The sequence below is a fragment of the Salmo salar genome, chromosome ssa28, assembly GCF_905237065.1.
Source record: "Salmo salar chromosome ssa28, Ssal_v3.1, whole genome shotgun sequence".
NCBI classification, from domain to species: domain Eukaryota; kingdom Metazoa; phylum Chordata; class Actinopteri; order Salmoniformes; family Salmonidae; genus Salmo; species Salmo salar.
The window spans coordinates 24,905,001-24,925,333 of record NC_059469.1 but is presented as its reverse complement, the minus strand read 5'-3'; the positions used below and the strand labels follow the sequence as shown (position 1 = coordinate 24,925,333).

The following is a 20,333-nucleotide window of genomic DNA, read 5'->3' as shown; positions in this document are numbered from 1 at the left end:
ACAACGGCTCAGCCACGAAGTGGTAGGCCACACAAGCTCACAGAACGGGACCGCGAGGGTTGAAGCGCGTACAAATCTTCTGTCCTCTGTTGCAACCCTCACTACTGAGTTCCAAACTGCCTCTGGAAGCAACGTCAGCTTCATGAAGCTCCCAACTGTTCATCTGGAGCGTCATGAAATGGGTTTCCATGGCCGTGCAGCCGCACACAAGTCTAAGATCACAATGCCAAGAGTCGGCTAGAGTTGTGTAAAGTTCACCGCCATTAGACTCTGGAGCAGTGGAAACGCGTTCTCTGGAGTGATGAATCACACTTCACCATCTGGCAGTCCAACGGACAAATCTGGGTTTGGCGGATGCCAGGAGAGGGCTACCTGCCCCAATGCATAGTGCTTACTGTAAAGTTTGGTGGCGAAGGAATAATGGTCTGGGACTGTTTTTCATAGTTTGGGCTAGGCCCCTTCCAGTGAAGGGAAATCTTATCGCTACAGCATACAATGACATTCTAGACGAATTTGTGCTTCCAACTTTGTGGCAACAGTTTGGGGAAGGCCCTTTCTTGTTTCAGCATGACAAGGCCCCTGTGCACAAAGCGAGGTCCGTGCAGAAATGGTTTGTCGAGATTGGTGTAGAAGAACTTGACAGGCCGACAGAGTCCTGACTAGAGGTCGACCGATTATTCGGCATTTCAAGATTATTCGATTTCACGTTTTCATAAGAATCGGTATTTTTGGACACCGATTATGGCCGATTACATTGCACTCCACGAGGAGACTGCGTGGCAGGCTGACCACCTGTTACGCAAGTACAGCAAGGAGCCAAGGTAAGTTGCTAGCTAGCATTAAACTTATCTTATAAAAAACAATCAATCTTAACATAATCACTAGTTAACTACACATGGTTGATGATATTTCTAGTTTAACTAGCTTGTCCTGCATTGCTAATAATCAATGCGGTGCCTGTTAATTTATCATCGAATCACAGCCTACTTCGTCAATTGTCTTTGCACCAATGTGCCTAACCATAAACCTCAATGCCTGCCTGCCTTATATTTTTTTGAACCTGCATATTTAGTGAAAATAAATTAATGTTAGCAGGCAATATTAACTAGGGAAATTGTGTCACTTTGCGTTCTGTGCAAGCAGAGTCAGGGTATATGTAGCAGTTTGGGCCTCCTGGCTCGTTGCGAACTGTGTGAAGACCATTTCTTCCTAACAAAGACCGTAATTAATTCGTCAGAATTTTACATAATTATGACATAACATTATAGGTTGTGCAATGTAACAGCAATATTTAGACTTAGGGAAGCCACCCGTTAGATAAAATACGGAACGGTGCTGTATTTCACTGAAAGAATAAACGTTTTGTTTTCGAAATGATAGTTTCCGGATTTGATCATATTAATGACCTAAAGCTCATATTTCTGTGTTTTATTATTTTATAATTAAGTCTATGATTTGATATTTGATAGAGCAGTCTGACTGAGGTAGGCAGCAGCAGGCTCGTAAGCATTCATTCAAACAGCACTTTCCTGCGTTTGCCAGCAGCTCTTTGCAATGCTTCAAGCACAGCGCTGTTTGACTTCAAGTCTATCAACTCCTGAGATTAGGCTGGCAATACTATAGTGCCTATAAGAACATCCAATAGTCAAAGGTATATGAAATACAAATGGTATAGAGAAAGAGAGAGTCCTATAATAACTACAACCGAAAACTTCTTACCTGGGAATATTGAAGACTCATGTGAAAATGAACCACCAGCTTTCGAATGTTCTCATGTTCTGAGCAAGGAACTTAAATGTTAGCTTTTTTACATGGCACATATTGCACTTTTACTTTCTTCTCAAACTGTGTGTTTGCATGATTTAAACCAAATTGAACATGTTTCATTATTTGAGACTAAATATATTTTTTTCAATGTATTATATTAAGTTAAAATAAGTGTTCATTATATATAATCAACACTTTTGTTTTAACTTAATATAATATATTGAAAAAAATCTACTCTGTCCACTCTTCTGGGAATGCTTTCCACTAGATGTTGGAACATTGCTGCAGCGACTTGTGTCCATTCAGCCACAAGAGCATTAGTGAGGTCAGGCACTGATTTTGGACGATTAGGCCTGGCTCACAGCCTGCATTCCAATTGATTCCAAAGGTGTTTGCGGGATTGAGGTCAGGACTAGAGTCTGTAATAGCAGTGAATTTGGGACCAACTCCATAATAATGCCCATGATTTTGGAATGAGAGGTTTGATGAGCAGGTGGCCACATACTGTTGGTCATGTATGTAGCCTATGTATGTGTGCATGTCATCAGTGGAACAGTATAGCAGTTCTAAACTGTGTCTGTGTGTTTGTCTCTGTCCAGGTGTTTTGCCCTGATAGACAGCAGTACTCTAGAGCAGACCAGAGAGGAGACAGAGACAGAGAAGATGACCCATCTGGAGAGCCTGGTTGAGCTGGGACTATCTTCTACCTTCAGCACCATCCTCACACAGTGCTCCATAGACATCTTCAAGGTAGGACTCACTCACTCACTCATTCACTCATTCACTCACTCACACTCAACCGTTTGTTTCTCCTGGCTGTACTCAGGTGGCTCTGGAGAAGGTCTTCAACTTTGCCACCACCAACATCTTTGAGACTCGTGTGGCTGGCAGGATGGTGGCTGACATGTGCAGAGCAGCCTCCAAGTGTCACCCGGCACAGTCTCTGAAGCTTTTTGTGCCCCACTGCTGCAATGCCATAAACCAGATCGCTGTCAGTAAGTATTCACTAAGTAGGAAGTGTGTTCTGTTTGTGTGCAGGGCTATAAATCCAAATCTTGATTTGATCAAGATGATGCTGTGTTTTGATTTGCTATGGAGGGCTTAGAGTTGGAGAAGTGGGAATCATTGGGTCCTTGTTCTGAGTTGGCCTCAGAGTATCTCACTATCTCTGTCATGTTATTGTTCTTGATGATGATTTTCCAGATGAAGAGGTGTTGAGTGAGGAGGAACTGGATAAGGAGTTACTATGGAACCTTCAGCTACTGTCAGAGGTGAGATCATCATCCTGCATTCATACCGACTGGACTGAGAGACTCTTGTTCCCTTCACCTGTCAGTACACACAGGAAAACATTTTTGAAATGCGGGAGTTACTAACCTAATGTTGTCTGATAAGAAAGCTTATTTTTGTTTTCTGTAGCAAAATATATATATATTATTTTTTTGTGCCCTAATGAACAGAACACAGGTGGAGTCTGTATTTTCTCTCCTAACCTTGTTCTCCCCAGGTGACTCGTGTGGACGGGGACAAGATCCTCCCCTACAGCACCCAGCTGGTTCAGATCCTGCAGCTGACCCTCCATCTGAAGTGTAAACAGGGCTACACCCTGGCCTGTAACCTGCTGCATCATATCCTGAGGTCTACAGCCCTCATCTACCCCACAGAGTACTGCAGTGTACCAGGAGGCTTTCAGCAGCCCACACAAGACTACCTGCCCATCAAGGTATGTACAGTATAGGGTTAAGTACAGGGTTAGGGTTAGTGGTACATGCAGGGCTGGTGTTAGGGGTAACACATCTATCTACCCCACAGAGTACTGCAGTGTACCAGGTGACTTTCAACAGCCCATATAGGACTACCTACTCATCAAGGTATCAAGTTCAAAACTTTAGTTTTATATTTTTTCAGATTCCTGCCTGCCAAATTTCTGCTACATATTCTTTGGTAGGAATATATTTTTATAACCCAGAAGACCCCAAAAAATGGTGATTATCGAGCACTTCTGTCCATTTCTACATTTACATTACATTTTAGTCATTTCAGACACTCTTATCCAGAGCGACTTACAGTAGTGAATGCATACATTTCATACATTTTTTTCTTTTCTTTTTTTTTTCTCGTACATTTCTATCACAAATGGTGTTATTTTATAACTTTTTACATTATCTTCTTGATTGGTCTTATCATTTATCAGTCACTCTGGACCTTTGGAAAGAAAGTGTGCCAAAGGAACCAGACCAGACTAGTAGAGTGGTCCAGGGCATAACATGCCTCTGCCCTGTTAACTCTCTATTTCTCCCCCCTCCCTTCCTCATTTACTCTCCTCAGCCCTCCCCCTGTCCACTTAGTCAGTGAGAAGGGTCCATAGAGATGGATAGAGGACACCTATCTTTGCCCATAGGAAGTCCAATGGTGAAATCCCAGCCCACACTAAAAAGCCTTTGTGGCAAGTGCACCCTCTATCCATCTCTATGGAAGGGCCTGGAGTGTGATCCTATTATGTCTTAGGTAGAGACATAACCTTTCTCCCCGAAGTGGGCACTTGTTCACTTCCCTTCATGGATTTGAAAGGAAATACCTGGTATATGGAAACTCACTTCAGGCCATGCCTTTTAACAATCCAATGCTTTAAAATGTGTGTGGAGTAGTGAACGACCGTTCACTTCAGGACGAAGGAGTGATTATTGGGACGCTGCCCTGGGCAGCTTGTTGGCTAGCTCAATGGATTAAAGCCTGTATGGCACTAGATGCCAAATAAGGTGTCTTGCCTGCTGTTCTTAGAATTGATGTCAGGACTACAAGACAAGCGCGTGTGTGTTTTGTATGTCTCTGTGTGTGTGTTATTTGCGTGCATGTCAATGACTATATATGAATGAACAAAAACCATTGATCATGTGACACCATTCATTTCTATGTGAAGACTCAATAGTGCTTTTAGGCCAAATGAAGTTGGTTAAGATGGCATCTCATGGAGACACAACATGCGCAGTTTGAGCAACTCCAGGAAGTGATGTTGCAGGCTCGCTCAGTGCTGCCCCCTTTCATTGAGTAAATGCGTCAGCATGCTTCAGTTTGGCTAACCAAAGTCGGCTTGGCGACCCGAACGAGTGCTCGCATACTCCCTTAAAAGACATTCGCTTGAAAAACAAGAAAAAAGCGTCAATAGTACTGTTTGTCCAGTATACACTTCCTCAAAATAGTCTGAATTAATCTAAGATGACTCAAGAAATCTGTCATTGATTTCAACGTTTTTGCCGAGGAGATTTTAGTCGTACATCTAACTAAGATGTTTGGTGCAGTATTTCTAAATAACAAAATGTGCATGAAAACGAGTCTTCTCTTGTTGAACGACAACAAAGACCTTACTGAAGAATCCCAACTGTTGACCAATCACCGACTTGGGCTTGCCTCAAGACAAAATGTGTAGCCGAACAACTGGGGAAAAAAACAAACAAGAACTTTACAGTGTCGTCATAATATATGCACAAACTGTTTCGGCTGGGAAGCATGCGGATGCCTTAACTCCAATTGAAAGCTGACCAGTGTACTGCAGGCTGCCTGCCATTAGCAACTCAATTATCTTACATTTTTAAATAATGCTGTGGGGAGTTCACATAGGTCCTTTTATTAACATTTGGCATAGGTCCTTTATAAACATATGGTGTAAGGCTACATAGGTCAAGACATGATTATAATACATTGATAGCCATGACTTAGTGGACCAGGCACCACTGAGATTATATTATGTGGTTTGAATAGATATGTTCTCTTTACAGTCCACAATCCACATGACCATAGTTAACCTCTTTGATTGTGTACAGTGCATTCAGAAAGTATACAGACCCCTTGACTTTTTCCACATTTTGTTACGTTACAGCCTTATTCTAACATTGGACATTTTTTTATTTAATCAATCTACACAACATACCCCATAATGACAAAGCGAAAACAGAAATTGTTGCACATTTATAAAATATAGAAAACAGCAATACCTTATTTACATGTATTCAGACTCTTTGCTATGAGACTCATTGAGCTCAGGTGTATCCTGTTTTCATTCATCATCCTTGAGATGTTTCTACAACTTGATTGGAGTCCACCTGTGGTAACTTCAATTGATTAGATATGATTTGGAAAGGCACACACCTGTCTATATGAGGTCCCACAGTTGACAGTGCATGTCAGAGCAAAAACCAAGCCATGAGGTCGAAAGAATTGTCCGTAGAGCTCCGAGACAGGATTGTGTCGAGGCACTGATCTGGGGAAGGGTACCAAAACATTTCTGCAACACTGACGGTCCCCAGGAACACAGTGGCCTCCATTTTTAAATGGAAGAAGTTTGGAACCACCAAGACTCTTCCTAGAGCTGGCCTCACGGCCAAACTGAGCAATCGGTGGAGAAGGGACTTGGTCAGGGAGGTGGACCAGAACCCGATGATCACTCGATAGAGCTCCAGACTTCCTCTGTGGAGATGGGAGAACCTTCCAGAAGGACAACCATCTCTGCAGCACTCCACCAAGCAGGCCTTTATGATAGTGTGGCCGGATGGAAGCCGTGACAAGCGGGCACATGACAGCCCGCTTGGGGTTTGCCAAAAGGCACCTAAAGGACTCCCAGACCACGAGAAACAAGATTCTCTGGTCTGATGAAACCAAGATTGAACTCTTTGGCCTGAATGCCAAGCCTCATGACTGGAGGAAACCTGGCACCATCCCTACGGTGAAGCATGGTGGTGGCAGCATCATGCTGTGGGGATGTTTTTCAGTGGCAGGGACTGGGAGACTAGTCAGGGTCAAGGAAAATATGAACGGAGCAAAGTACAGAGATCATTGATGAAAACCTGCACATAAACAGCAAGCTGCTCTTTTTCGGATATTCTGGCCTGCACACCCGAATAGACCCTGCTCATGTTAGCAGCGCCATCATACCCCTGCCCAGGACATTTTGAAATATCCAGCCCATTATCCTCTATGCTGCCCAGTATTTTATGTTGAAGCTCAGCTGCTGATGTGTCAGCAGTCTTCAGAAATCCCAAAAACGACACTGATGGTCAGATCTGTGGCGACATTATTTGCATCCCTTGTCACTCTCACATAGCGATAAACTTGGCTTAACTGGTCTACTTTGGATACATCTGTTGTGGTGTCCGTAATAATAATAATAATAATAATTTAAAAAATGGGGCTTCCTGCATTTCTCCCTGAATGTCACTCTTCACTCGCTCGGCTAAGATATAAATCGGCTCATTTTGGATTTGAGGACTGAGATAGTTAAAGTTCTTTCAGAACTGGGTTGTAAAATGACAGCAGTTCAATTATACTGAGAAAATTCCCATTGTTGGCCTGCTCCAGCTTTTCACAGTGCCATCTGAACGCCGAATTACATGACGTAAGTATGGGAGTTACATTAAATCAAAATCAAATCAAATGTATTTATATAGCCCTTCGTACATCAGCTGATATCTCAAAGTGCTGTACAGAAACCCAGCCTAAAACCCCAAACAGCAAGCAATGCATGTGAAAGAAGCACGGTGGCTAGGAAAAACTCCCTAGGAAAAACTCCCTAACTATGCGCTCCAACACCTGTCGCCAGAAATTTGCTGCGTTACTCACATTACTCGACTTTCTCTTTTTGCAGCCGTTGTCTCTTGATAGCTAGCTCAACTATTGCTTTGAACGATGACAGAAACAACAACAATCCCATAATGCATTTCATTATCTTAACATGGTTTTGAATAATATGATTTATTTAGCAAATTCATTTGATTTATTATCAATACACAAAAATATCATGCTGACTTACATAGTGGCAAAAAAACATTTTGTTGGTGATCATTTATCATATAGCCTACTTTAAAGAAAGATCTTCTCGTCAAATCGTATACGAGATGGACCTGCGTCAACAATTAATACTTGGGCATGGTGGGGCGGTATTCAAATTACATAGGGGGCCGTGGCTCCACAGATCTGGGCCCGGTATGGTGTGACTGCACCGGCTGAAGCTACGCCACTGGCCACGCCCAATGCCTACAACCCAACCAATGTTTTTTTTGGGGGGGGGACAAAACATACTGATGCTGATTATACTGTTTTACTGCAAAGAAATTAATAAGTATAATTTCACAAATTTCCATCCAAAAGAGAAATGGTCTAATACATTGTTACAATAACACATCATGAGAATGGCCGCAAGTGTTCAGATTAGCATGAGATTAGTTTGTTTCATCATATTTATTGAATATTGGTTATCGATGGAATTATTGACCGATGTATCAGTAAAAGGACAATATCGCCCACCACCTAAGCCCCTTTTTGATCCAGAATAAAGCCATGTTTCTCTCCCTCTGTCTCTCCAGGATTGGGGTCGTCCGGGGGACCTATGGAACCTGAACATCCAGTGGCACGTCCCCAGAGTGGAGGAGACCAGCTTTGTGTTCTACGTTCTAGACCTGATTCTACAGCCAGAGCTGCTCCGACTGCAGAGATACGCCCAGGGGGAACGGGACATGACCAGGTGAGGGATAAACTAACTAAAAGACAGTGAGAAAAGGTTCCTATTCATCTGTTATCAAACAGAAGGAAACAGACAAACACAGAAGGACTACATAAACTTTCCCAATTAGAGAAACAAGTTTTACCAGGTTGAAGACACATTAAACAGTGTGCCAGCGACAGGTAAAGTCTGGAGTAGAAAGGTGGAGGTGCTAGGATAGGATACTGTACATCCAAGAATAAGCTAACCTTTTTATGCTCTTCTGAACCAGAAGCAGGAACACCATTTTAAAACAAGCCCGGGTCTCTACTACACCACTACTTCAGTAATGCACACAGTAGCAAAAACGTTTTGCAATGGACAAGTGAGCTATTGTCCTGAAATGTTTAGCTGCTACCTCCATTTCAAAACGTTTTCGCCCTGCTGAACACAACCCTGTTCTGCTCTATAATGTGTAGTCAGTGTTATGTGGACCCTGCCTGTAACTGTCTTAATTCTGTTTTTCAGGGATGACGTCCTACAGAGTTTGTCCATTGTACAGCACTGCCTTCTGGGAGGAGGTAGCCTGTTGCCCCTGCTGCAAGGAGAGCCCATCCCTGAACTGTGAGTAGGACACATTTCATTTGCGAACAAGCTTAATCAATAAACATGTATTTATAAAGTCATTTTTTTGTCACAAAGTGTTTTACCAACAGTGTGTTTTAACTTTGAAACCTCTTTCTCCATCAGGGTGACTAGCATGGTGAATCTGGGGGAGACTAACCTCTTCACAGGGATGGCCGACGGTAGGGAGAATTACAGTTAGCTGTGCTCTGATTTTCTTTGTGTGGGCAGTCATATTGGGACTGGGATGTGTTCATAGTGTGGCTAGCCAGAGTTCTAATGCCTCAACTCTCTCTCCCTCCCTGCAGATGTGTCCAGAGAGAACTACAGAAACGTTATCTGCAGAGTGATGAGGCAGCTGCTACGTGAGTACTGTCCGCTTCCGTCCTGCCGCTGTAACCACAACCCCACCTAACATTACATTCACATCCTCTCTGCCTCTGTAACAACACCACACCCAAGAACAAACCCTTGTCCCCTCCTGTTTTTGTAACCACAGCACAACCTCACACCCAACATCAAACTACAGCCACCCAAACAACTGTTGTTATACTGTGTGGCACTTATCACATCTACCTTCCAGATACTGTGTCCTGTCATCGACTGCGGTATTATCATTCTCTTGTCCAATGTACACAGAAGTCCAATGGAAACTTGTCTTCTGCTGTACTTGGTTTTTCTGCACATGTCCAGATCTAACACAGAAAGTGTAAACCTATCCAGATCATTTCCCTTCCTATAAGTGTAATGTTTTTTGAAATTGCTTTGTGCCCACCACCTTATGACGCTCTTCACATATTAAGATTGAATAAACCTTCTCTAAAACATATCCAGATCATGTATTGGTTTGTTCTGTTTTATTTCCTCAGATCACATTCTGGAGCACTCAGAGGACGACACCAAGTCTCTGTTCTCCATCATCAAGATCATCAGTGACCTGCTGCACTTCAAAGGCTCCCACAAACAAGAGTTTGACTCTCGCTGGAAGAGCTTCAACCTGGTCAAGAAGTCCATGGAGAACAGGGTGAGAGAGATGGCTAGAACACCATACTGGAGCCATGGCTGAGGTTGTGGTGGAGCTCCCAAATGAAGTTGTATTTCTCGAGTGAATGAATGCTGGTCATTCACAGCACCCACATACTTATCTGACATATCTTTTGTAAGAGTTGAGTTTTGCATTTTTTATTGATTCTGGTGCTGACCCGTAATCACTTACTCATTTGTCTTCTAATATACCTACAGCTTCACGGCAGGAAGCAGCACATCCGAGCCCTGCTAATCGACAGAGTCATGCTACAGCACGAGGTAGGGTCTCTCTCCCTCCTCTCTTCTCTTCTCTCTCTGCCCTCTCTCTGTTCTGTCCATTCTCATGTGTCTGCTGCTGTCATGGAAGAATGTGTGTGTTTACCCCAGGTTGTAACCTAGCTGCTGTGTTTTGTGTTGTCCAGCTGCGTAAGCTAACAGTGGAAGGGTGTGAGTACAGGAGTATCCACCAGGAACTGATGCGGGATCTGCTGCGGCTCTCTACCAGCACCTACAGTCAGGTTAGCTCAGTTCACTACCACACATGTTTGTTTTAGTAGCTCCAGCAGGTAAACAAAACATTACTGTGGTGAGAGAGATGTTTTATCAATTTTGGCTTCTTTTCCTTGATTCCTCTCTCCTCGCCACCTCAACACATTCATCTCCTCTGTTTTTTGAGGAGGCGGCGAGGAGACGGGATGCAAGGCATCAAACATTTGAGGGTATGTACCTTGTGTGTCCCTCCAGGTGCGTAGCCGGGCTCAGAGTGTGCTGTTCACAGCTCTGGGGACCTATAACTTCTGCTGCAGGGACCTGATCCCCCGTGTGCTGGAGTTCCTGGAGCCAGACCGCTCCGACGTCACACAGCAGCAATTCAAAGTACGACTGGCCTGTCTCTGTCCTGTCTCCCTCTTATCTTGACCACAAACACTCCCCTACCTCATCCACACACACATACACATGGTCTAGGCTGGTTATTGCAGATTGATTATTGATATTAATTGATCAATCGATTGACTGACTGACTAAATGACTGACTGACTGGATGGTGTAAATCGAGAAATGGAATATAACTTTGAGTCCTCATATTCGCCATCCTTCATTATTTTCCTCATCCTCCCCCTGTCTCTTCTCTCTCCAGGGTGCCTTGTACTGTCTCTTGGGGAACCACAGTGGGGTGTGCCTGGCCAACCTGCACGACTGGGACTGCATCACCCTGACCTGGCCTGCCATCGTCCGCTCAGGACTCAGCTCAGCTATGTCCCTGGAGAAGCCCTCCATCGTCCGCCTGTTTGACGACCTCGCTGACAAGGTCCACCGCCAATACGAGACCATTGGCATCGACTTTGCTGTAAGATACCCTTCCTGCTTTTCCACTGGTGGAAATTGTCATTGCTACCATCTGGTTGTGAATGGTTTGTAATGACGTAATTTCAACTTGATCTGATTGTAAACTGAAAGTAAGGATGACATTTCAATCAACTTAGCCCGCTGGCTTTACTCTCAACTCTTTATTTTTTATTTTTTTTCAATGAATGACAAAATGTATATACTATTGCCTGTTCGGCGTATAGAAGTACAGTGTGACATAAGCCTTCGAGAGTAAAGCTTTGTGACTGAATAGGACTCAAACATGTCTCTGAAGTTGAATCTACAGGTCATCTGTGTTAGTGTGCTTGGCCTGAGATGACCTGTCTTTACCTCCGCTATATATCCCATCATATCCTGTATAACATATATAATAATTTATGATTAAACTAAATCTTATCTCTCTTGTAGATCCCGTCAGAATGTCGTGCGGTGGCGGTGCAGCTCCAGACCTCTGGTGTTCCCCTGCCTCAGGACCCTGTCCCCTCAGACCAAGAAGAAGCAGAGGGCCTCAGGAAGCAGGAGGAGAAGAACCTCGACTCAGTTCAGTAAGTACCAGAGGAAGAGCTTTCTCTGCTAATGAATAAACACTACAATACTGTTGATGAACTGTACACAAAATCTTCAAATTACAGTCCTATTGGTGTCTTATTGCAGTCTAGCAAAGGTCTGCCGCTCCTGTTGTTAAACTCATTTCTCAGTTATGTCTACAGTATAATGTCCCCAGTATAAGCCACTTTACAAGCTACTACTGGTCTGTCTCCCTCAGGAAATATGAGAGCCTGGTTGGTGAACTTCTGGACTGCCTCAACGACAGAAACATGTAGGTTCACCTTGTCTCAATGACTGAAACAAGCATAGAAATGTATTGTGTTTATTAACAGATATGACAGTCTGTGGTATAGAACAAGGGAATCATGTCAGCTCTGTTCCTTACGTTTCTAACTGCAACATTTTCAACTTCCTATTCATCAGTGCACTCTGTAGCAAAACGTTGTGCAACGGAAACCATTTACATCATGTTGTACAAAGATTTTCTACCAATGAATACGACCCAGGTAGTACCTCCCTTCACTCCGTCTCAAAACGTTTTTCACCCGCTGCTCTGTATGTTGCAGGCCCTGGAAGTTTGAGCACAATGCCATTGGATTCCTGTCTCTGTTGCTGAGAGATGACCACCCTCTCCCCTCCCCTGCTGTCCTGTTCTTTGTCAAGAGCCTCAACCACGACTCCCTCCTGGTCCGCAAGGTGGGCGCTGCCACACAACCACTATCCATACACACACACGGGCTAAACACAGAATCACTAACGGACAGACCCAGTCATGCATTCAGTTTCATTCACTTCATTGGGAGAAAATCTATTTTGCATGAGAACTCTTCAAGATGGCAGCAGTCAACAACGTTACAGTAAATGTGAATTTGTGTGAGAAACTTTATCTTCAAACATCAGCCATGTATGCATAATCCTCGTTATAGTGTTTCATTTTAAGATATAGAAACATTTTTTGGGGGTTTATTTCCCCCACTAGTTGGCGATATCAGCAGTGGCAGGGATCATGAAGCAACTCAAGAGGCCGCATAAAAAAGTACCAGTCAGCCCCAACGAGCTCTGTAAGTAAACACTCTCGAGTTGCACTTCCTGTCTCCTCGCTCACTAGTCCCCTTATCTGTGTTTAAATAGTATTTGTTTCAAGCTGTACTTGATTGGGCTTGCTCTGGTGCAATGGAACCAAAGGAATAGTCCCAAAATTGCAAACCCTTTCTGTTAACTCGAAATGACACAACGACAAGGTTCCAGTTTAACAAAGTTTACTATACCGTATGAACACACTACAAGGTAGCCATTCCACTATAGGCTAGGTCCATCAACCACAAGACGCCCTGCGCAGGCGCACTCTTGACTGAGTGATAGCCCCGTAATAACAGAAATATAGGGATACTTAAAACATGAACTTAACACTTTCCATCTGGCACTTCAGGTAGGCTCTATAAAATTATTTCAATCAAATGTATTTATAAAGCCCTTTTTACATCAGCAGTGCTGATACAGAAACCCAGCCTAAACCCCCAAACAGCAAGCAATGCAGATATGTAGAAGCACCTACAGTACCTGTCAAAAATGTATTTATTTTTACATTGTAGAATAATTGCAAAGACATCAAAACTATGAAATAACACATGGAATCATGTAGTAACCAAAAAAGGTGTTAAACAAATCAAAATATTTTTTATTTGAAATTCTTCAAAGTAGCCACACTTTGCCTTGATGACAGCTTTGCACACTCTTGGCATTCTTTCAACCAGCTTCATGAGGTCAGTCAATCTGGAAAATTTCGATAACTTTTCTTCAAGTGTAGTCGTAAAAACCATCAAGTGCTTTGATGAAACCGGCTCTCATGAGGACCGCCACAGGAAAATAAGTCCCGGAGTTACCTCTGCTGCAGAGGATAAGTTCATTAATTACCAGCCAAAGAAATTGCAGCCCAAATAAATGCTTCACAGAGTTCAAGTAACAGACACATCTCAACATCAACTGTTCGGAGGAGACTGCGTGAATCAGGCCTTCATGGTCGATTTGTTGCAAAGAAACAATTACTAAAGGACACCAATAAGAAGAGACTTGCTTGGGCAAAGAAACACCGTCAATGGACATTAAACTGGTGGAAATATGTCCTTTGGTCTGATGAGTCTAAATTTGAGGTTTTTGGTTCCAACTGCCGTGTCTTTGTGAGAGAGAGTAGGTGAATGGATGATCTGCTCATTTGTGGTTCCCACCGTGAAGCATGGAGGTGGTGGTGTGGGGGTGCTTTGCTGGTGACACGCTCTGTGATTTATTTAGAATTCAAGGCACACTTAACCAGTATGGCTACAGTACCACAGCATTCTGCAGTGACACGACCATCCCATCTGGTTTGCGCTTAGTGGGACGGTGATTTGTTTTTCAACAGGACAATGACCCAAAACACACCTCCAGGCTGTGTAAGGGCTATTTGACCAAGAAGGAGAGTGATGGAGTGCTGCATCAGATGACCTGGCCTCCACAATCACCCGACCTCAACCCAATTGAGATGGTTTGGGAAAAGTTGGACCGCAGAGTGAAGGAAAAGCAGCCAACAAGTCCTCAGTATATGCGGGAACTCCTTCAAGACTGTTGGAAAATGATTCCTCATGAAGCTGGTTGAGAGAATGCCAAGAGTGGCTACCTTGAAGAATCTAAAATATATTTTGATTTAACACTTGTTTTGGTTACTACATGATTCCATATGTGTTTCATAGTTTTGATGTCTTCACTATTATTTTACAATGTAGAAAATAGTCAAAATAAAGAGAAACCCTTGAATGAGTAGGTGTGTCAACTTTTTGACTGGTACTGTATTTGAAAGTAAACAAATACTATTTGACCCCAGGTCTGATTCTAACAGCATGTATCTCAACACCTCTCTCCTCTCCTGCTGGTATGATAGCAGGAGACAGGCCTGATAACCAGTGGCCCAGTATAACAGTATGGTCCTCACTGCCTCTCTCCCTCTACCAGGTGGTCTAAAGGAGCCGGCTGGTATGATAGCAGGAGACAGGCCTGATAACCAGTGGCTCCAGTATAACAGTAGCAGTCTGCCTCGTACCCAGCAGGACTGGGAGGGCTGTACATTCGTAGAGAAGACCCACTGGGGATACTACAGCTGGCCACAGAAACTCATGATGTACTCGCCCTCTGAGGAGCAGCCCAAACAAGGACTGACCAGAGAGGAGATGACAGAGGTGAGGAGATGACACACACACACACACAATGGCCACAGTCCAATTCGCTACCCTTGTCCCGAAGTGTATACTTGCACACTCCTCCCTGATTGATGTGAAATGAATGTATTAGTGTAAGGAATATGGTGGAAACTCCCTCCAGCCATGCACGCTTTCAATACAATGCTTTTAAATGTATGAGCAGGAGTGAACAAGTGCACACGTCTGGCTGAAGGTTAGAGAATCAATGCAGTCTCTCACTCTTAAAAAACACTATATAACATCCTCTGCTGTAAAATGTGATATCTCCGGTCCACTGTAATAAGTTTCTTCTTCTCTCCTTCCAGCGAGAGCAGATCATCTACGACCACTTTTCAGACCCAGTGTTCATCAACCAGCTGATTGAATTCCTCTCTCTGGAGGATCGGAAGGGCAAGGACAAGTTCAGCCCCCGCAGGTTCTGCCTTTTCAAGGTGAGGGGGAGATCAGGATTTAAGACCCTCCCACTCTGAGATATTTCCTGAACCTTCATTAATACCTTGTTCTCTATCCCGCCTCTTGTTCAAAACATCGGAGGATGTGAGTTCCTTAATAGTCTATTCGCATCCGTCTGACGTTTTGAAAAGGTGACTGCAAGGAACGAGGCTGTGAGGAACGAGGGAAGGATAAACCCAGGAGGGCCAAATCTTTAGGCTTCCGTAACACTGTCTTACTACCACTCCTCTATCTTTCAGGGTCTCTTCCGTAACACTGTCTTACTACCACTCCTCTATCTTTCAGGGTCTCTTCCGTAACACTGTCTTACTACCACTCCTCTATCTTTCAGGGTCTCTTCCGTAACACTGTCTTACTACCACTCCTCTATCTTTCAGGGTCTCTTCCGTAACACTGTCTTACTACCACTCCTCTATCTTTCAGGGTCTCTTCCGTAACACTGTCTTACTACCACTCCTCTATCTTTCAGGGTCTCTTCCGTAACACTGTCTTACTACCACTCCTCTATCTTTCAGGGTCTCTTCCGTAACACTGTCTTACTACCACTCCTCTATCTTTCAGGGTCTCTTCCGTAACACTGTCTTACTACCACTCCTCTATCTTTCAGGGTCTCTTCCGTAACACTGTCTTACTACCACTCCTCTATCTTTCAGGGTCTCTTCCGTAACACTGTCTTACTACCACTCCTCTATCTTTCAGGGTCTCTTCCGTAACACTGTCTTACTACCACTCCTCTATCTTTCAGGGTCTCTTCCGTAACACTGTCTTACTACCACTCCTCTATCTTTCAGGGTCTCTTCCGTAACACTGTCTTACTACCACTCCTCTATCTTTCAGGGTCTCTTCCGTAACACTGTCTTACTACCACTCCTCTATCTTTCAGGGTCTCTTCCGTAACACTGTCTTACTACCACTCCTCTATCTTTCAGGGTCTCTTCCGTAACACTGTCTTACTACCACTCCTCTATCTTTCAGGGTCTCTTCCGTAACACTGTCTTACTACCACTCCTCTATCTTTCAGGGTCTCTTCCGTAACTTCAACGATGCCTTTCTGCCCGTGCTGAAACCACACATGGAGCGTCTGGTGGCCGACACACACGAGAGCAAACAGCGCTGTGTGGCAGAGATCACTTCTGGACTGATCAGAGGCAGCAAGCACTGGAGCTTCGGCAAGGTAGGAACACACACACTCTGGAGCTACAGCAAGGTAGGAACGAACACACACTCTGGAGCTACAGCAAGGTAGGAACACACACACACTCTGGAGCTACGGCAAGGTAGGAACACACACACACTCTGGAGCTACGGCAAGGTAGGAACACACACACACTCTGGAGCTAAGGCAAGGTAGGAACGAACACACACTCTGGAGCTACAGCAAGGTAGGAACACACACACACTCTGGAGCTACGGCAAGGTAGGAACACACACACACTCTGGAGCTACGGCAAGGTAGGAACACACACACACTCTGGAGCTACGGCAAGGTAGGAACACACACACTCTCTGGAGCTACGGCAAGGTAGGAACACACACACACTCTGGAGCTACGGCAAGGTAGGAACACACACACACTCTGGAGCTACGGCAAGGTAGGAACGAGCACACACTCTGGAGCTACGGCAAGGTAGGAACACACACTCTGGAGCTACGGCAAGGTAGGAACACACACACACTCTGGAGCTACGGCAAGGTAGGAACGAACACACACTCTGGAGCTACGGCAAGGTAGGAACGAACACACACTCTGGAGCTACGGCAAGGTAGGAACACACACCAGACTCATAATCAGTACTTTACATTTGTCCACTTGCCAGGCAAATAAGAATGTGTGTGTGTATATCTGACTTACCTGGATAAATACAAGTGAAATATTTTTCAAGTTCTTGACCTTTGACTCTGGACCTGTGTTCCCCTCGCAGGTTGAGAGTCTGTGGGAGCTCTTGTGTCCTCTGCTCCGTACAGCACTGAACAACATCACTGTAGAGACCTACGCTGACTGGGGCACCTGCATCGCCACCGCCTGTGTAAGCCTCGAGCCCTCATCTCATTCAGCAGTCCATTTCCTTCAGCTTCTTTCTCAATCAGTAGTTCCTCCATTCCCGATTGCATCCTCTCTCCTTGCGTCTTTCTCAAAACGCATTAGAGGAGAAGGCCAGAACGGGAAGGACCTTGGCTCTTCTCTTCCAATGCATTTAATGAGGCGAGGTGTGAGGAGAGACTGTCCCATCTGACATGATTCTGTTTTCCTGCATCCACATCTTTCACCTTTCTGTGTTTGTGTGGTACAGGAGAGCAGAGACCCCAGGAAGCTCCACTGGCTGTTTGAGATGCTGATGGAATCTCTAGTCAACGGGGAGGGGGGATCCTTCGTAGACGCCTGGTGAGGAGAAACTTTACCAACCCTTGAACTGTCAGATAGACAGATCTCTGTACAGTCTTTCTCCTAGATTATGAACTGTCAGATAGACAGATCTCTGTACAGTCTTTCTCCTAGATTATGTTCCATGCACACGCAAAGGCCCCCAAAGCAACATTCAGGCTCTTGTCAATTGAAACCAATAAAAACTGAACTCTTTTAGGTGGTGGGTGGGTGGGGGGGGAGGGAGTGTCCCCCCACATGTACAACGCTAGGTAGGGGAAACACTTTATTTTTGTGTTGGTGTGTATAACTCTCCTCTCTCCAGTCGTCTGTATGTGCTGCAGGGAGGCCTGGCTCAGCAGGAGTGGAGAGTCCCTGAGCTGCTCCACAGACTGCTGCAGTACCTAGAGCCCAAACTCACACAGGTCTACAAGAACGTCCGCGAGCGCATCGGCAGGTAGGACCTCTCTTACATCCATTGACCGAACACTGATGCAGTATTTTAAAAGTATACTATCGATATACTTTTCAAATAGCGTATTTCCACTAAGACTTACCCCAGTGTTTTACCCAAAAGGCTGACTTGTTTCCACCTCCACGGCCTGGCCCCAGGTTCTCACTGAGCCATGTTCCTGCTCTGACTTGGAGCTAAGGCCCTGGCCTCTGGTACTTTTCATCTGGCATTTACTTAACAATGGCTGACTGTGAACATGGATGAATACCTTCCATGGTTAACAACTAGTCACAACAAACTGTCTTGATGATGCAGAGGTTGTTTATTCTGCTCTTCACAACTCCTCAGTGTCAGCCCTGGCTATATGGAAACACAGTTCCCAAAACATAACACTAGAGCCTACGTAATCATAATCACTGGCAACACGCTGGTGGTGTAATGGAAACCGCCCAGAAGATGGTTTACACACACCCACCATCATGCTCACTTATTGTTCCCCTCCCTCCCTCTCTCTCTCTCTCTCTCTCTCTCTCTCTCTCTCTCTCTCTCTCTCTCTCCCTCTCCCTCTCCCTCTCCCTCTCCCTCTCCCTCTCCCTCTCCCTCTCCCTCTCCCTCTCCTCTCTCCCTCTCCCTCTCTCCTCTCTCCCTCTCTCCTCTCTCCTCTCTCCTCTCTCCTCTCTCCTCTCTCTCCTCTCTCCTCTCTCCTCTCTCTCTCTCCTCTCTCTCTCTCCTCTCTCCTCTCTCCTCTCTCTCCTCTCTCCTCTCTCCTCTCTCCTCTCTCCTCTCTCTCTCTCTCCTCTCTCCTCTCTCTCTCTCTCTCCTCTCTCTCCTCTCCTCCTCTCTCTCCTCCCTCCCTCTCCTTCCTCCCTCTGTCTCTCCTCCCTCCCTCTGTCCCTCCCTCCCTCCCTCTGTCTCCTCCCTCCCTCCCTCTGTCTCCTCCCTCCCTCCCTCTGTCTCTCTCCCTCCCTCTCTGTCTCCTCCTCCCTCCTCTCTCCTCTCTCCTCTCCCTCCCTCTGTCTCCTCCCTCCCTCTCTCCTCTGTCTCCTCCCTCCCTCTCTCTCTGTCTCCTCCCTCCCTCTCTCCCTCTGTTCTCCCTCCCTCCTCTCCCTCTCCCCTCTCTTGTCTCCTCCCTCCCTCTCTCCTCTCTCCTCCTCTCCTCCTCCCTCTCTCTCCTCTCTCCCTCCTCTCTCCTCCCTCCCTCCCTCCTCTCTCTCCTCCCTCTCTCCCTCCCTCCTCTCTCCTCCCTCTCCCCTCCCTCCCTCCCTCTGTCTCCTCCCTCCCTCCCTCTGTCTCCTCCCTCCTCTCTCTCTCCTCTCTCCTCCCTCCCTCCCTCCCTCTGTCTCCTCCCCCCTCCCTCCCTCTGTCTCCTCCCTCCCTCTGTCTCCTCCCTCCCTCCCTCCCTCTGTCTCCTCCCTCCTCCCTCTGTCTCCTCCCTCCCTCCCTCTGTCTCCTCCCTCCCCCTCTGTCTCCTCCCTCCCTCCCTCCTCTGTCTCCTCCCTCCCCTCTGTCTCCTCCTCCCTCTCTGTCCCTCCCCCCTCTGTCTCCTCCCTCCCTCTCTCCTCTGTCTCCTCCCTCCCTCTCTCCTCCCTCCCTCTCTCTCTCCTCCCTCTCCCTCTCCTCCCTCTCGTCTCCTCTCCCTCTCCTCCCTCTCCTCCCTCTCTCTCCTCCCTCTCCTCCCTCTCCCTCTCTCCCTCCCTCTCTCTCCTCCCTCTCTCTCCTCCCTCTCTCTCCCTCCCTCTCTCTCTCTCCCTCTCTCTCCTCCCCTCTCTCCTCCCTCCCTCCCTCTCTCTCCTCCCTCTCTCTCCTCCCTCTCTCTCCTCCCCCTCTCTCCTCCCCTCTTCCCCCCTCTCCTCCCTCCCCTCTCTCTCCTCTCTCTTCCTCTCTCTCCTCCTCTCTCTCCTCTCCTCCCTCTCTCTCCTCCCTCTCTCTCCTCCCTCCCTTCTCCCCTCTCTCCTCCCTCTCTCTCCTCCCTCCCTCTCTCTCCTCCCTCCCTCTCCTCCTCTCCCCTCCTCCCTCTCTCTCCTCCCT

General features: G+C 45.9%; 1 protein-coding gene across 4 annotated transcripts in view; it reads left to right on the top strand.

Moving 5' to 3' along the window:
• Nucleotides 1-20,333, top strand: part of LOC106589746 (proteasome activator complex subunit 4B) — a 78,747-nt gene that overhangs the window by 40,512 nt on the left and 17,902 nt on the right. For all 4 annotated transcript variants that reach the window (XM_045710238.1, XM_045710237.1, XM_045710240.1 and 1 more), the window contains 23 exons: nt 2,367-2,517; nt 2,594-2,762; nt 2,971-3,038; nt 3,275-3,490; nt 8,124-8,281; nt 8,768-8,863; nt 8,990-9,045; nt 9,172-9,228; nt 9,733-9,887; nt 10,106-10,168; nt 10,312-10,407; nt 10,634-10,765; nt 11,028-11,237; nt 11,666-11,802; nt 12,024-12,077; nt 12,373-12,502; nt 12,786-12,867; nt 14,792-15,015; nt 15,342-15,467; nt 16,511-16,663; nt 17,412-17,516; nt 17,781-17,872; nt 18,177-18,308. In XM_045710238.1, coding sequence (XP_045566194.1) covers nt 2,367-2,517; nt 2,594-2,762; nt 2,971-3,038; nt 3,275-3,490; nt 8,124-8,281; nt 8,768-8,863; nt 8,990-9,045; nt 9,172-9,228; nt 9,733-9,887; nt 10,106-10,168; nt 10,312-10,407; nt 10,634-10,765; nt 11,028-11,237; nt 11,666-11,802; nt 12,024-12,077; nt 12,373-12,502; nt 12,786-12,867; nt 14,792-15,015; nt 15,342-15,467; nt 16,511-16,663; nt 17,412-17,516; nt 17,781-17,872; nt 18,177-18,308 — 2,862 coding nt within the window. The remainder of the gene's footprint in view (nt 1-2,366; nt 2,518-2,593; nt 2,763-2,970; nt 3,039-3,274; nt 3,491-8,123; nt 8,282-8,767; nt 8,864-8,989; nt 9,046-9,171; nt 9,229-9,732; nt 9,888-10,105; nt 10,169-10,311; nt 10,408-10,633; nt 10,766-11,027; nt 11,238-11,665; nt 11,803-12,023; nt 12,078-12,372; nt 12,503-12,785; nt 12,868-14,791; nt 15,016-15,341; nt 15,468-16,510; nt 16,664-17,411; nt 17,517-17,780; nt 17,873-18,176; nt 18,309-20,333) is intronic.